This window comes from Planococcus citri, chromosome 1, assembly GCF_950023065.1.
Source record: "Planococcus citri chromosome 1, ihPlaCitr1.1, whole genome shotgun sequence".
Taxonomy (NCBI): Eukaryota; Metazoa; Arthropoda; class Insecta; order Hemiptera; family Pseudococcidae; genus Planococcus; species Planococcus citri.
In genome coordinates this window covers 35,764,472-35,778,480 of record NC_088677.1, presented here as the reverse complement: position 1 = coordinate 35,778,480, position 14,009 = coordinate 35,764,472, and the positions used below count along the sequence as shown (strand labels likewise).

The 14,009-nt window shown below is 34.6% G+C and overlaps 3 protein-coding genes across 4 annotated transcripts; 1 reads left to right on the top strand and 2 right to left on the bottom strand.

The window, feature by feature from the left end:
- Window positions 1-739: 739 nt before the first annotated feature.
- On the bottom strand, window positions 740-2,507 carry LOC135831678 (dnaJ homolog subfamily C member 17). Its single transcript, XM_065344351.1, has 7 exons — window positions 2,211-2,507; window positions 2,002-2,130; window positions 1,787-1,930; window positions 1,513-1,710; window positions 1,351-1,431; window positions 1,113-1,271; window positions 740-930 (listed from the first exon to the last, which is right to left on the bottom strand). Exons 1-7 carry the CDS (start codon window positions 2,286-2,288, stop codon window positions 916-918), a joined length of 804 nt encoding a protein of 267 aa, XP_065200423.1. The 5' UTR covers window positions 2,289-2,507; the 3' UTR covers window positions 740-915.
- Window positions 2,508-2,696: 189 nt separating this feature from the next.
- On the top strand, window positions 2,697-4,477 carry Pex3 (peroxin 3). Its single transcript, XM_065344335.1, has 2 exons — window positions 2,697-2,930; window positions 3,005-4,477. The coding sequence occupies exon 2, from the start codon at window positions 3,053-3,055 to the stop codon at window positions 4,085-4,087; it is 1,035 nt and encodes a 344-aa protein (XP_065200407.1). The 5' UTR covers window positions 2,697-2,930; window positions 3,005-3,052; the 3' UTR covers window positions 4,088-4,477.
- Window positions 4,287-14,009, bottom strand: LOC135831661 (HEAT repeat-containing protein 5B). 2 transcript variants are annotated; one of them, XM_065344317.1, is made up of 35 exons: window positions 13,841-14,009; window positions 13,536-13,743; window positions 13,245-13,456; window positions 13,033-13,180; window positions 12,858-12,968; window positions 12,594-12,777; window positions 12,360-12,517; window positions 12,045-12,294; window positions 11,837-11,980; window positions 11,622-11,745; window positions 11,425-11,551; window positions 11,241-11,352; window positions 11,042-11,160; window positions 10,838-10,971; window positions 10,647-10,756; window positions 10,409-10,575; window positions 10,260-10,331; window positions 9,905-10,180; window positions 9,554-9,835; window positions 9,292-9,481; window positions 8,931-9,100; window positions 8,536-8,857; window positions 8,209-8,457; window positions 7,961-8,142; window positions 7,425-7,881; window positions 7,138-7,344; window positions 6,898-7,060; window positions 6,703-6,818; window positions 6,338-6,625; window positions 6,041-6,268; window positions 5,801-5,952; window positions 5,517-5,730; window positions 5,391-5,405; window positions 5,158-5,300; window positions 4,287-5,089 (listed from the first exon to the last, which is right to left on the bottom strand). In XM_065344317.1, the coding sequence occupies exons 2-35, from the start codon at window positions 13,668-13,670 to the stop codon at window positions 4,898-4,900; spliced, it is 6,153 nt and encodes a 2,050-aa protein (XP_065200389.1). In that variant the 5' UTR covers window positions 13,671-13,743; window positions 13,841-14,009; the 3' UTR covers window positions 4,287-4,897. The 2 variants fall into 2 exon arrangements, with proteins under 2 accessions (XP_065200389.1, XP_065200390.1); XM_065344318.1 differs by lacking the exon at window positions 5,391-5,405 and having other exon boundaries at window positions 13,841-14,008.

The window sequence follows — 14,009 nt, the reverse complement described above, 5'->3', positions numbered from 1 at the left end:
TCTTCCAGTTGAAACCAAAGACTTTTTGGAATTTTTATGCGATTACCGACAAACGAACTAAGTAAATAGACAAAATGAATCCACTTCCACATCCTGGTTAGTGAATTTTTAATTTTATGAGACGAAAATTCAAAATCTTCATAATTTTTTTTTCTTAATTTCAGCTGAAGAGGTCGATGTCGATGAAATGAAGTCGGAACTAACTAAAATGAAATTATTGTTAGCTCAAAGCTTGCATGAAATAGAAACATCAAAAGAGGAAAGGAGAAAAACTTGCTCTACTATAATTGATGGTAACTTTTTGAGTACAATTTTTCTGGTTACTTTTGTCGGAATTATTGCTGTTTCATTTTACGCTTTTCGAAATTTGTATTTTGCGGTTTTGAAAAAATTCCCATCTCCTGCTAAAGATGAATTGTAAAAAAAGTCAACGTACTTCCATTTTCTTTTAGATTATTTCATATTTTATTTCATATTTATCTAAGGTTGTGTCCAAAGCTATCATCATTAAAAATGAGAAAAATTTAAGAAAATTTCATTTCCACAACATGTATATTTTTATTTGCTTTTTATATTTTTGTTTATTCAATTTAAATTTACCTATAAGGTTGTATTTTGATTTTGAATCAAGTGTCTACGCTAGAATAAAGTTTTAATAAGTTGCCTACATTTTTTCAAAAAAAAAAAAAAAAAAAAATTGGAAAAACAAAGCAGGTACCAGATAATTAGTAGTCAACAGTCAACATAACAACATTTTTTATTTACAAAAATTATTCACAAGCATAACATTACAGTATGTACATAAGTAGGTAATAGGAAAATAATCTCAAAATGATGGGCGTCAAATGTGCAATCCAAAATTAGAAGATGCTCAATGCAGACAATTTTCTTGCTGAGCTGCAATTATTGTTTTCCTCACTCTTGATCTTCCTACGAAAATTTCACAATTGAAGTTACATATTTACTTCTATGATTAATCTTTAATGAGTGTTTTTGTCGGCAAATCCATAAAACACATGTCACAATAAAGGCGTAGTTGACATCTGAATCATTCAACTTTAAATTTTAAGCTTAGCAAGGAAATCATAAAAATCTCGATCTTCGATGCTTACCTCAGCAGTAGTCGAACTCTGAGATGATGCACATTTTGAAGCTGAATTATACATCATGGACTGTATTTTCTGCTTTCTGTCTTCGGCGGCAGCAGCTCCTAATATTTTCATTTTTAAAGGATTTGATGATATACCAGTTGCCATGAGCACAGCACGTTTCTGAAAAATAGATTACCAGCAATAAACACTTTGAAACTCAAATCATTCTCATTTGTAAGTAATGTTGAATAGAAATTACCGCTGCTTCGGGATCGGCGAATTCAATAAGAGCACGACCTTTCTTTCCAGAAGGAATAACCATAGCTTCTATTTCCCCATACTGAAAAATTTCGGAACAGATCAGTAAAAGACAGAATGAGTAAAATGCAATCTCGTCTTACGCGTATTCTTAAATACTCACCGGAGAGAATATTTCTTTCAACTTATTTTCGTTATATCCGCCATTCGTTGGATCTGTTTTGCTGGCTTTCCATGAAAGTCTAATTCTACAAAATGATAAATAATGTTCTTGTAAGCGTTGGGTTCGTTCTTGCTTATTCCTGTCATCTTCTTCTTCAGCTTCTCGTTTTGCTTGTTCTCGTAGAATTCTTATTTTTCTCTGCGATAAAATGATGGAAATTACACACGGTTTTCAGTACATAAATAGAAATGACGAGTGAATTCTATAATCAAACCTGTAATAAGTCATCCTTCTTCTCTTGTTCAGCAGATAATTCCTGTTCCTCCAATTTCTGTTTAAATCTTTTTCGTTCATCATCTAACTCTCTATTGCGCAGCTGAGCAGCGTGTTTAGCTTTTAGTTTTCTATCATATATTCCCTATAAAAAAAAAATTACATAGGAAACTAAAATTGGTAAGTTAGGTTTGTGACAATTAGACAAAATCTTACCCTAGCTACATCATTCAGTAACAAATCTTGAGCTCTAGAAAGTTGGTGAAATAATGCGGCGGCGTCTGGGTTATCAGGATTTTTATCAGGATGACAGCTCAATGCTTTTTTCCTGTAGGCTTTTTTAATCTGTAAATATGAATGAAAATTATTGTAAATTCAAGAAAGCTAATCGTTTGTACGTTAGAAAAATAATTTCAGATACTCACTTCAGCTTTTTCAGCATTAGGGGAAATATCGAAGAGCCCGTATAGATCAAGATTTTCTAAATCTTTATTGTCTCCCATGTTTGAGATTTATCGCTAACTTGAATAAGTATCACAGTTTTCGGCAGCAAAAGAAATTAAAGATGATCAAGTCGGTGAACGTGGGCCACATCTGTATTTTTCAACTCAATTTTTTCATGAAATTTGAAAATGCCCAACACGAACACCGACAACGAAAAATCGTTTCAAAATTGAAATTTTGCATCATGAAAAATTATCACTTTTTTATGCAAGATTATGAAATTGCGCTAATTGAAATTTTCGGTCTTTTCGTCTTTTTGCGCATATTTTGTAAACGATTCTGTTGTTTCAATTAACCAATAGCAAAATGTCTAGATTAAAATAGACCAATACGAAACAACGTTCACTTTGAGAATCGTTCAATGATTTTTAAATTTTGTTTGTTTTACGTTTGTTTTGAAGTTTTGAAAAAATTATTGATAAGCACGTAGTTGAGCTTGAATTTTGGAAAAACTTTCGTAGTTCGAGTTGAAAATAAGAATTATGAAAACGAAAATTTGAAAGCTAATTGTTGTGTAAATAATTTAAAATTTTGATGTAGAGTTGTTCACTCGGACCAATTCAGAATTTCAAATCCTTCAATTTTATACATACTGATGATTTATTGAAAAATTTTTCATTCGAAATTTCAGCAATCAACACGTAAGTACTTTCACTCATATACTTTTTTGAAATATTGTAGCTTGCATAATTTCCAATCAAAAACTTGATTTCAGTGTACAAAGCTTACATATCACATTCCTCATCCGTTCAAAACTCGTGCAATGGATTTTTTCGGTAGCTTGAAAACCTTTCTGTACAACCATAGAAGAAAATTCCTCATCAGTGGCATAGCTGTTGGTGGAGGAGTTGCATTATTCAACTATGTACGTTACCAGTTACAAAAACAAGAAAAGCTCGAAGCGACCGAATTTTTCGAGACTATTCGTCGTCAGAAACATTTCGAATCTTTGGAAATCACTTGTCACCAAACCATCATCAATTTAGGAAACCGTTTGCAAAAACAGATTCTACAACTGCTCGATATAGATGCGATTGTTTCACAGCTGAAATCTAAACCAGCTGACAGTTTGAAGTTATGGCAAGATTTGAAATTATACACCTTCACCGAAATTTGCCTTATGGTTTACGCTCAAGTACTGTTGGTATTAGTTTTAAAAGTACAATTTTCAATCATTGGAGGCTACATGTACAAAAATCTAGACCGTGCAGATAACAAAGAGATAAATGAAAGTACCAACGAGCAATATCTCTCTTTATACGTCAACTTTCTAAAGACTGGCCTACCTAAATTACACGATTACGTGAAAGTCAAAGTTGCAGATATCGTAACCAATATCGACTTGAAGCAGAAACTATCCGTTCAAAATTTACAAGAAATTTTTTGGTCTATACAAACGTCCATCAATACCGAAGAATTCATCAGGAATATTCCTAATTTTTTAGTCATCGATGATCAGATAGAGAAAACCTCTGATCCTATCCTGAAGCAAATCTATGACGAAACAGCTGATGTACTTTCTACTAAAGAACTCACCTCTCATTGCGTTAATTCGTTACTTAATTCCGGATTCATGTACGCTATTGATCAACTTTTACACGCGTTCACTGAAAGCGCAGCTGATAAGCACCCGAACCGAGAGGAACCACTGAAATTTTTTTCGTTACCGATAGTTAAAATGTTGCCTGTTATTCATAATACCATTAAGATGAAAGAAAACAAGGTTTGGTTGAAAAACTTAATTCTTTCTGATAAATTACAGATTCTAGCGGCAAACGTTTACGAATCGTTTTGCTGATTTGATGTATTCAGTCGGTGATCAGCTCTCCTTATTAATTCATATTTGTATCTACTTTGTAATTCAATTATCATTGTTACGTTGAAAGGGAATTTTTATTTTGTAAGTGTTTCTTATGATTGGGCTCATACGTATTTGATTTTTTTATTCAGTGAAATCATATTGTTGTGAAGGTACCTACTAGTTAAATTGTTTAAAATTTATTGTGATTTTTTTCCTTGGTTACTTGTTAATAATTTTTCATCTACAAACATTGTTTTTTTTTTCATGACGTATTCACATCAGCTGCAAATTGATTGGAGAATTATATCAGCTAATGGATTATGCTTGTTTAAAAATTACGCAGTAGAAATTTTATACACTTTTTTTCAAATAAATTACTATTTTGTATTCATGTTTTACTTTCAATTCAAAAAACTATCACTACTGTTACACAATTGAATTAATATTACATTGATTAACTACGCAAATAACATAAAATTCATTAGTAAATCTGTTCGTAAAATACTTCAACAGAAATTCATTAAATATTTTTAGTTACTAAAAAGCCATATTTTCTACAATCGATGTTGAAACAAAAATAAATATTTAAAATCTAATGGTAATTGGTAAACCAATAAAAATCAATTAAAAAACGAAAAAAAAAGTGGAAGAACATTCGGTAATATTACGCAGTCTTATAAAATAAAAAAAAAATTAAAATTTAGCTAAGATTGGAGTCGAAAATAAAAAAGAAAATTAAAACCAAGCATTTCTACATAATATGAATATTGCTTTCACTGTATAAATACTTAATAAAATACTAAAAATTTAGTTTTTAGGAATGGAACTTTGGAAATTAGTAAAATCGGTTTTTAATTTAATAGTCGGGGCTGTTGAAATCATCGCGTTCTTGGAAATTACGGTTTTCTGATCTAGTTTACCTTTCTGACCTTTAGCGCGAGCCGCAGCTTCTAATTTAGAACGCAGGTTTCCATTTTGAGATATGACAGTTTTGAATTCCTAAAAAAAATCAAACACACATTAGCCACATGAAAGCAGAATTTGAACCTTCAATTGAAAATATTTACTTGAGGATACTGGGGTCCAATTTTCGTCAACCATTGTAAACTATGCTCGTGCAATGATTTCTGATACTTGTTGGGGAATTTCATCGACTCTTCTAGTAGAAATCCGACTAGAGCAGGTACAAGCATGCCTAGTACTTTAACACCTGAATCATAGATCAGAAAAACCAATAGGATTAGTGGAGATATTTTTTTTTAATATTTATTTAAAACATCGCCTAATCTCTAAATCTCACCTTGGAGAATATTTCCTAATAGTGGCAAGATTGTAAACAATAATAATAATAACAGTAATGATAGAATAAAAAAATCTAAAAAATCATTTCAAATAGAAAAAAATTGAAAAACAAATGTAATTATACCTTTATCTGGCTCAGCCAGTCGTATAAGCGATTCCACAGCATTAATAACTTCAATGGATAATTGAAGTTCTAGTTCAGAATTTGGACATTTGGTGGGTTCCAAATGCAAATACTCCACCAATCTGGGAGCTAATGCCAAAATATATCCATTTGAAACAGTTTTATCGGAATGATTAAATAAATGCTTCAATGTCTGAACGCATTTCATTCTGACCTAGAATCATACGAAATATTATAACAATGGTTTAATAAATTAAACATCTTTAAAGAAAACTCATCCATACTTGTATATTTTCGCTTTGGAAGCAATGTCTAAAGTAATTAATGCAAGGATACTGTAAATTAGGAACAACAATAACATCAGCCGGAGCATTTAAAACGAAAACTGATAGCGCTAGCATAATGCAAACTTCGTCGATTTTCTTTTCATCCGAACCTGAATAAAATTATTTGCGCCATATTTTGTTAAGACATGATGGGTATAATTTTTACATTCCAGTGTAGTTGTCAATTAACATATGTACCTGTTTTGGCCAAATCAATCATTTTAGCCATAGTACTTTGCAATAAAGATTTCCACTGCTGACTTGATCTGGGATCAGCGCAGTATTTATGGGTAACAAAAGAACGCAACGCATGCAAAGCAGTAGTCACCGCTACATTGTTTGTTTTGCCATTAGTTGTCATCGAAGCTATCTCTTTCATAACACTGGTAGTGAGGTATAGAACCGTTGGCAATATTGATACAGCACCTTTGTCGAAAAAATATCGGTATAAATTCCAGAAAAAACGAAAACAATATTCAAAGTAGAATATTTTACCAGCTGGAGAACATAAATCAGGCAGCGACTCCATCGCAGTAATAGAACTAGCAACTAAATCGCTGAGTTCGTTGCTGGGTAATTGTTGTCTCGTTTGAACAGTAGATGAGACGAGAGATAACCAATTCAACGTTGGCATTTGTCGAACGATCAAACATAGACATACTTCAAGCACAGCAAAAACAAAACCTTGGGTGTGATTGATATTTCCATCTTCGCCACCTTCTCCTAATAAGTCTAGTTCTTCGACGCTACTGATAGCAACGTCTTGGTTGACAGGATATAATTCTGGTAACAAAAAAATAGCATCAATATTGAGGAAATTCTTGAAATTGAACAGTTCAATTTATTCACTAATAGTTTACCTTTGAATTTGCTTTTTTTGGCAGAAGTCAATGATTCTTGAACCGCTAAAATAGTCTGTTTTAATACATCCATACATAATCTATGAATTTCTGAATGATCTTTGGTTAGAATTAATCTAAAAGAACATGAGAAAAACATAACGTAATCAGAATGGAATAATTTCTACAAAACACTCAATGTTTTTATTTACTCACCTATGAAGAACATTGCACACTTCGATAGGTAATTTGGAATTAGCTGTCAGAAGCTGACGCGGGTATGGCAGACTTAACAACGCATATAACGTACGTAAACACGTAATAACACTGTCAGTTGGACAAACAGAACGTGAATTGCACAACGATTCCATACATATACCTGTGGGAAAAATAAAAAAACACGTTAATGAATCGTCGAAATATAACTAAATAAGGGTGTAATTAATTGATGCATACCGAAGATCAATCCGAAATATTCGGTAGCTTTCTTGGCAATTTTATCATTTTTCTCCGCAGGGGGTTGTTTAAAGAAATCTGAAGTTAACCAAAGCGTAGCAGCGTGTAAAAGCGCAGGCCACGTAGCACAATAATGAGGCCTGCAACTATCCATCGTATCATTCGTATAAAATGCACCTCCATCTCTTGGCAATTGACTAGAATATTCTGTAAACATACATAGGTACGTTATTAATATTTCAACTAGTCATTGATTAGACTAGGCTACAGTTGAACAACAGACGAACCTGGTGGCAACATTAATAACGCATGATCGCGTAACGCAGCGAGCCAATGTTCAGCCAACGAAGATAATTCAGGCTGAACCAAACTCAATAAACTTTCGCCTTTACTTTCGAATTTACCGAAATCTTCGTCACTTTCTTCATCTTCGATCGTAGGCATGGTTATTTTAATATCACTGGTGTAACCTTCGTTCACCATAGCTACGATGTAAACCTCAGCCCAGGCTTTCAAAATGGAGAGCTTTTCCAACGTAGCGACGCTTTCGTTGTATAGAGTAGTGGCATTCGATGTATTTTGTAATTTAGTCAGCGAAGACACGAGTAACTGGTGAACTCGACGTAGATCGTTCAAATCCTTAGCAACTCCGCTACCAATCCAAGCACTACAAACGGCGCAAGCAGCAGCTGTAACATGACTGGCTGTTTCGTTGGAAAATGCGGGTCTCAAAGCAGCTCCAACCTGAACATTTTCAACACGGGTCAGTGAATTCTCATATTTGCTTTTATCAAAAGTGCATTATGTATAAGGATATACGCACTTGAGCTTGGAACTGTTCTAGTAACAAATGACCCGGAAACTCGGGTTCGGGGACTTTGGAAAATTTATCTATGATTATATGCAATGTTCGTAATCCTTCCAATCGTAATTCATCCGAGTCACTGGTGGCGGCGATAAATGCCATTCGAATCAATTCCGATAAATGGGATACTAAATAATCGCCTAGAACAATATTTGTGAGTTAGATCACGATTCAATTTCAATTTCTAGGCATGATTGAAATTTTACCCTTATTTTTAGACAAATTTAATTCTTTGGCTAATTGTAAATCGAAATGAGCAGGACCAGCTGCTTGACATGTGGTGATGATACGTCGCACGCATTCGGCGGCGAATACTCGGGTAGGCCAGCGAGGCTGAATGGAATTCTTTTTTGGATTATTTTCGCCAGTTTTAAATTCAGCCAAATCGTCTCCTTCTTCCTCGGTTTCCTCGACGAGTGTAGCATTTCTGGCAGTGTCGTTATCAGTATTGGATTCTGAAATGAATTGATTTGTAAACAAACAATGAATTCAAAGATGACTAAGCTATGTCTTTTGATTCTAGAGTGCTTTACCAGATGTTATAGTGAGAACAGATCGACAAAGGGACAACCACTGCGTTAAATTATCAGCAGCTAACATTTGCAGCATACTCGTCAATGTGTCGTGTACGTCTTTAATAAGTTGTTTATCCGTTTCTGTGTCTAATAGTTTGAAAAGTAATCCAGGTAAGCCACTTTCAGTCATAGCCAAATAATCGTCGGTGGCATTTTCGTTATTTTCATTGATTAACGTTAACGCATGTTCGCAGATTTCTCTCGCTTCTCGCTGAGCTAATTGACGTAAACAAGATACCGCAGCTTTTCTCAACAACAAATGATTACTCGGTAATGTTTTCTGGAAAATAATCAAACTTTAATTATAGATTTCGTGATTTTCCCCGAAAAAACTGCATTAGACGAATACTCACACAAAGTGTGGGAACAAAAGAGGATAAATTGACGTGTCTTGGAGTAAATAAATGCAGCTGTTGTAAGCAAGCGGTAGCTTCAGTTTGTACTAACGGATCTTGATGGTCTTGCATGATGGCACAAGCGCACAAAAACGATGATCTAGCTGTGCATGTTGCCGTTGCATTTCCTGTAAATCAGAAAAATGCAAATTTGGCAATTTTTCAACAAATAATTGAATAAATTTGAGAAACAGTATTTCCCAAAAATTCTTCCTAGTGCCAATAAGCTTCGACTTGGAAGTTCAGTGAAAATTTCATGGCATGGGAAATAGTTTTACAGTTTACTGTCAAGTTTAAAGTTGAATTAAGTAATAAGTACCTTGTAATTCTGGTCCAATGACGGTTATCAAAGCAGACAGTACTTTACCAATGCAATGATGCACGTCAACATGGGATTGAGGAACTGTTAAAAGTAATTTTAAAGCCAATGAAAGCGAAGGTTCTACGTATCCACGGAACATTGGTCCACCTGATTCAGCAATAAGTGATAATGCATACAACGACCAAACCTAACGAAATCAAAATCGAGTTAGCTTCTATGAAATTCCAGATTTTCAACATTCAAGTCCACGCAGACCGACCTGCACCACAGGAGAAGTACAATCTTGTGCCAGAGCTAGCAGAATACTGACGCTCATGTTTAAATGCTGACTAGATCCCATGCCACCGACGTAACGATGTATACATCCCAATGCCAAAGAATGCCCTGTACGACTCGCAACATCGCGAGCATTCCTCAAACGATCAAAACTAGTTTGAGCCAATTCAGCGGTGAATCTCGGATCTGCCACGACCTGAGCTAAACGACCCAGTGATTCGGCAGCAGCACATCGTAAAATTGGACTGCTATTAGTCAGAGTCCCCTGTAAAGGATTTCATTTGGTTATTTACACCGAAATCAATGAACAGCGAATACGAAAATGTTCACAAACCACTATAAATGATGTTGCAGCTTTTCTGACGTCTTCTTGGCCGATATTTCCTTTAGCTTCCGTTAAACCTTTCAACGCTGCTAATAATGAAGCGAAAATATTAATTGTGACTGCGTCAGCTCGAGATGATTTCGCTTGTTTAATGCATTCGACGAAATGCTCCAAAATTTGAAACCGGTGCTTGTTTGCAACACGTGGGAATATTAGGCCGAATAGTGACACTGAAGAGTCAATTACAGCTACACCGAGAGGTAATGGTCCGGGGAGTTCTTCATTCTGTGAGAAAAATACAAAATTAGACCGCCAAATACTTGAAAAATCCAACATGTATTATCTTAATAAAAATTCAATTTACCGTCATTGGTCTATACAAGCAACATGGATCGTGTTCTAGTGCTCCAGAACCAGATGCGCTACTAGCCATCAACTAAAAATGATAAAATTATATTAATCGTTTTGTTTGAGATTATATTTCAAGAAGAGAAATGTGTATTATCGAATTACTTGATCCTCAACAATACGATGATCAGTATGCAGAAGAGGAGCAGTGCCTAATAAAACTGATTCATCAGTGTGACAAGATGCTCGAAGCAATGAACACGTTGTATTCGCTGGATTTTCACTCAATGTGAATTCTGATACTAAAAGTCTCAATATGTGGGTATAGGAACCTAATGCAATACCGAAAAATTAATCAACTACAAAATAATATCCAAATACAAGAATTTCACTGAGAAATTACCTTCGAAAGCATGAGGTGGAATTAGTGAGAGGGTTTCGTAAAGTCGATGTCTCACTGTAGCTGCAGGAGCTTTGATATGTTGTCCGTAGGATTTTATTACCGATCCCATACTAGAATTTCAGAAAATAATATGGTTGAATTTTTTAAAAATGATATTTTTAAAGCGTAAGTAAAATGAATTAAAATTGTACTTGATCAGCATTGATATCGCAGACTCAATTGGTGTCAATAATCTTCGAATAATATCTTCATTCACAAGTTCGGGACAATTTTGTAAAAAGCTGTGCATAGAAGACAGCGCTCCACCTCTTCCTTCAAGAGTCACCTAGTCAATGGAAGAAATTCGTTGAATTGACATTTTCAGAATTGTAAATCACTTAGTTTACACAACTGACCTGCCAAGTAAACGCATCTCCGCGAGCTTTTTCCGAATCTAATTCTTTATTCGAACGAGGAAATGAATTTCTCCACAATAATACCATTCTCGGTAATAAACTACGAACAACAGAACTCCCTACAACAAAAATGTATAATTATCACCTGAACACAATATTTTGAAAAATAATTAAATAATAATGTGATAATAATCTGTACCTAGAGTCATAATAGAACCGATCAGAAGCCAACCAGCTTGCGTCCGATGTAACGAAAGCCGACTATTCTGATTCGCACTGCGAAGTAACTCTTCAGCTGTGTTGAATATAATCTAGAAAATAAACTCAATTAAACTAAGGGTAGGGAACCTTTTTTCTCATAAAAATTCAATAAATTGCATTACTTTTCCTTTAGTGTGAGGAACACCCAAAGGAGAAAGTCTGACTCCTCCTAAAACTGCAGCTAATGCTCCACTATATCCAGAAATCGCTTCCGAGGTTGTTTTCATGTTCTCCAGTCCTTCGAGACATCTGCATAATATTTTCATCTCATAAATTCATTATTCTAATACATTTAAAAAATTTGTAACAGTGAATTTACCTGTTTATTAAAATAGTACATTGGCCTGGAACAGCAATACATATACATCGAAGACACCAAGCTGCTGCTAATCTGGCAGCGTAACATGGATGAATCAAGACTGCCATTACGGCTTCAATCAAACCTAATATTTTCCATAAAAATGATTTAGTAAATAAGGTAGCAAAAAAAGAGAAAAAAAATTGAGAAACTAAACGAAAACAAATTCAATGTACCACATGAGGGATCCGATATAAGGTTATTTGCAGTCGTTCCTAAACTCAGCATCAATAATCCCATTTCTTGTAATGCGCAAACTAACAAATGCTGACCAAAGAGAGTTTCTTGATTGCTGTCCTTGGCATTTTCTGGGCTAAAATCTATCCAAACAATCAGTATCAGAAAATTGTTACACAAGAAGAACAATAGAAAAAGAAATTGTACCTATAGTGGCCATCTGTTTGGCTACAATAATCGCCAGTTGTTTACAGGTTGATGCTTGAGCTTTTTCACTAAGCATACGCCCCAAGATGCTTCTAAGTATGAAATTTATACATTTGCGCGAATATACGGCATCTATATGCGAGGATGCAGCTTTAGGGTTGGCTACCAAATCAAGTATATGGTTTAAAATGAAGTTGGTATTTCTTTCGAGCCAATTAGCTCCCAAAATTTGAATAAATATCACATATGCCTGCAAAAAAATGTTAATTAGTACCGGAAAGTAAATTAAATGGGAAAAGTAATGAAAATACTCACATGTGTTACTCCAACACGAACTTCTCGATTCACTGTTGAGCTTCCTTTGATGATTTCTCCTGTGCCTTTCAGAAATCCGGTGCCTCCACGTAGAAATCCGGACATGAGGATTCCAAAAGCGTCATCTAACGAGACTTCTTTGGTGTCTTTTTTTGGACCTGGAAACGATTTTGTATAAGTTAACACTACACCTCAAAAGACTATCACGTATTATAAATCAAATTAATTAATGACCTGATACAGGCAATTGGTTATTTGCTTGTGTTTGTGTGGATGCCACTAAGGTGCCTAATAATTTAGCTATTGCGTAACGCGCTTCGTAATTAGCACCGTCAAATGCTCGAAAACACAGAGCAGCCATACTTTCTAATTCAGTAGTGTAAATGAAAGGTGCATGTTTAGACATTTCCAATAAACACTACAAATAATGGTAAAATGTTATGAATATTCATTAGGTAGTACGAGAAATACGAGGAACATTTTATTAAAAATTTGTACCTTAGAAGCAGCACATCGCACAGCCATCACTCGGTCGGTTAAACAATGACGGGCTGCTTTATAAATTTCTTTGTGGATATTCGATATGGCAGCGCCCATTCCGCAACAAACCTACGATTTGGAAATAAGTTTTATTCTAAACAACTGAAAACATAGACTGAAGTGCAATACTAACTTTTTCAAAGGCCAGCATAACTTCGATACGAGTTAAAGATTCCGCATTTCGTAAACACTTGATCAAAATTTGGACTGTTTCTTCGTACGATCTACCCATCATACGACCTAGTTTCTGATACATGAATCCAATACAACAAATTGCAGCTCTGTAAAGAAAACACAGTCAAATTACGTTGAAAATGACCAAAGAAAATATGAGTAGGCGTTTACAGTTTTGTTTGCGGAAAACTGGGTGAGTCGTCCTTATTCTTCAAGATATCGTTACATTTGTTGACTGTGTCAAATAACAGGAATGTATCGCCGACACTGAACAGTGTGGCTAAACATCGAGCAACTAATCTTCGAGTCGGAGGACCCGGACTCTCTTGAATTATATCCAATAATTGTGCCACTAGTTTCTTTTGATATCCTTTGATGTCGGCCTGTACAATAGAAAATTCGTGTTTTTAGAAAAGAGGACATAATCAGAATGCGAATCAATTAGAAAAACTTATGTCTCACCTTTTGAGCTGTTGATAAGACCTTGTCCAGAAAACGTAGCCATTCAAAGACGAATACTGGTCGTTTTGGCTCCGGAATTTCTTTTAAGGCTTCTTCGTTTAATACTAAACTATGACTTAACTCCATGATTTTCATGTATTACTCAAACGAGCACGCAAATATATGAATTTTGCATTTATTCAGCAGAGTAAGGTAAAGTCAACATCATCTGTAACACATTAGAAATTTACAGCTGTATTCTGGGGAAATTTGGTGAAGCAGATTGAACACATATCAAAGCATATAATCAACACAGATTCACTTACGTCTGCTTGAGTAATACTGTTGAAACGTTGGTAAAACGTTAAAGTTGCTATATATTTAAGTGAAAGCACACAATGAAAGCTGAAAGTTGTACAAACCGATAATTAATTTTGCTGCTTCCAAAACTTTTGAGTGATTTCGTTGTGTATATTTTTTGTTTTGATAAGTCAT

Excerpts from the sequence above, each read along its gene's own strand:
- LOC135831678 (XM_065344351.1), bottom strand. The coding sequence starts at position 2,288 with ATGGGAGACAATAAAGATTTAGAAAATCTTGATCTATACGGGCTCTTC. Across the intron at positions 1,711-1,786 it reads AGAAGGATGACTTATTACAG|AGAAAAATAAGAATTCTACG; the intron begins GTTTGATTATAG and ends ATTTTATCGCAG. Across the intron at positions 1,432-1,512 it reads TGAAAGAAATATTCTCTCCG|TATGGGGAAATAGAAGCTAT; the intron begins GTGAGTATTTAA and ends GAAATTTTTCAG.
- LOC135831661 (XM_065344317.1), bottom strand. The coding sequence starts at position 13,670 with ATGAAAATCATGGAGTTAAGTCATAGTTTAGTATTAAACGAAGAAGCC. Across the intron at positions 12,778-12,857 it reads TGCGATGTGCTGCTTCTAAG|TGTTTATTGGAAATGTCTAA; the intron begins GTACAAATTTTT and ends CATTATTTGTAG. Across the intron at positions 11,353-11,424 it reads TTCCTCACACTAAAGGAAAA|ATTATATTCAACACAGCTGA; the intron begins GTAATGCAATTT and ends TTTATTTTCTAG.
- Pex3 (XM_065344335.1), top strand. The coding sequence starts at position 3,053 with ATGGATTTTTTCGGTAGCTTGAAAACCTTTCTGTACAACCATAGAAGA.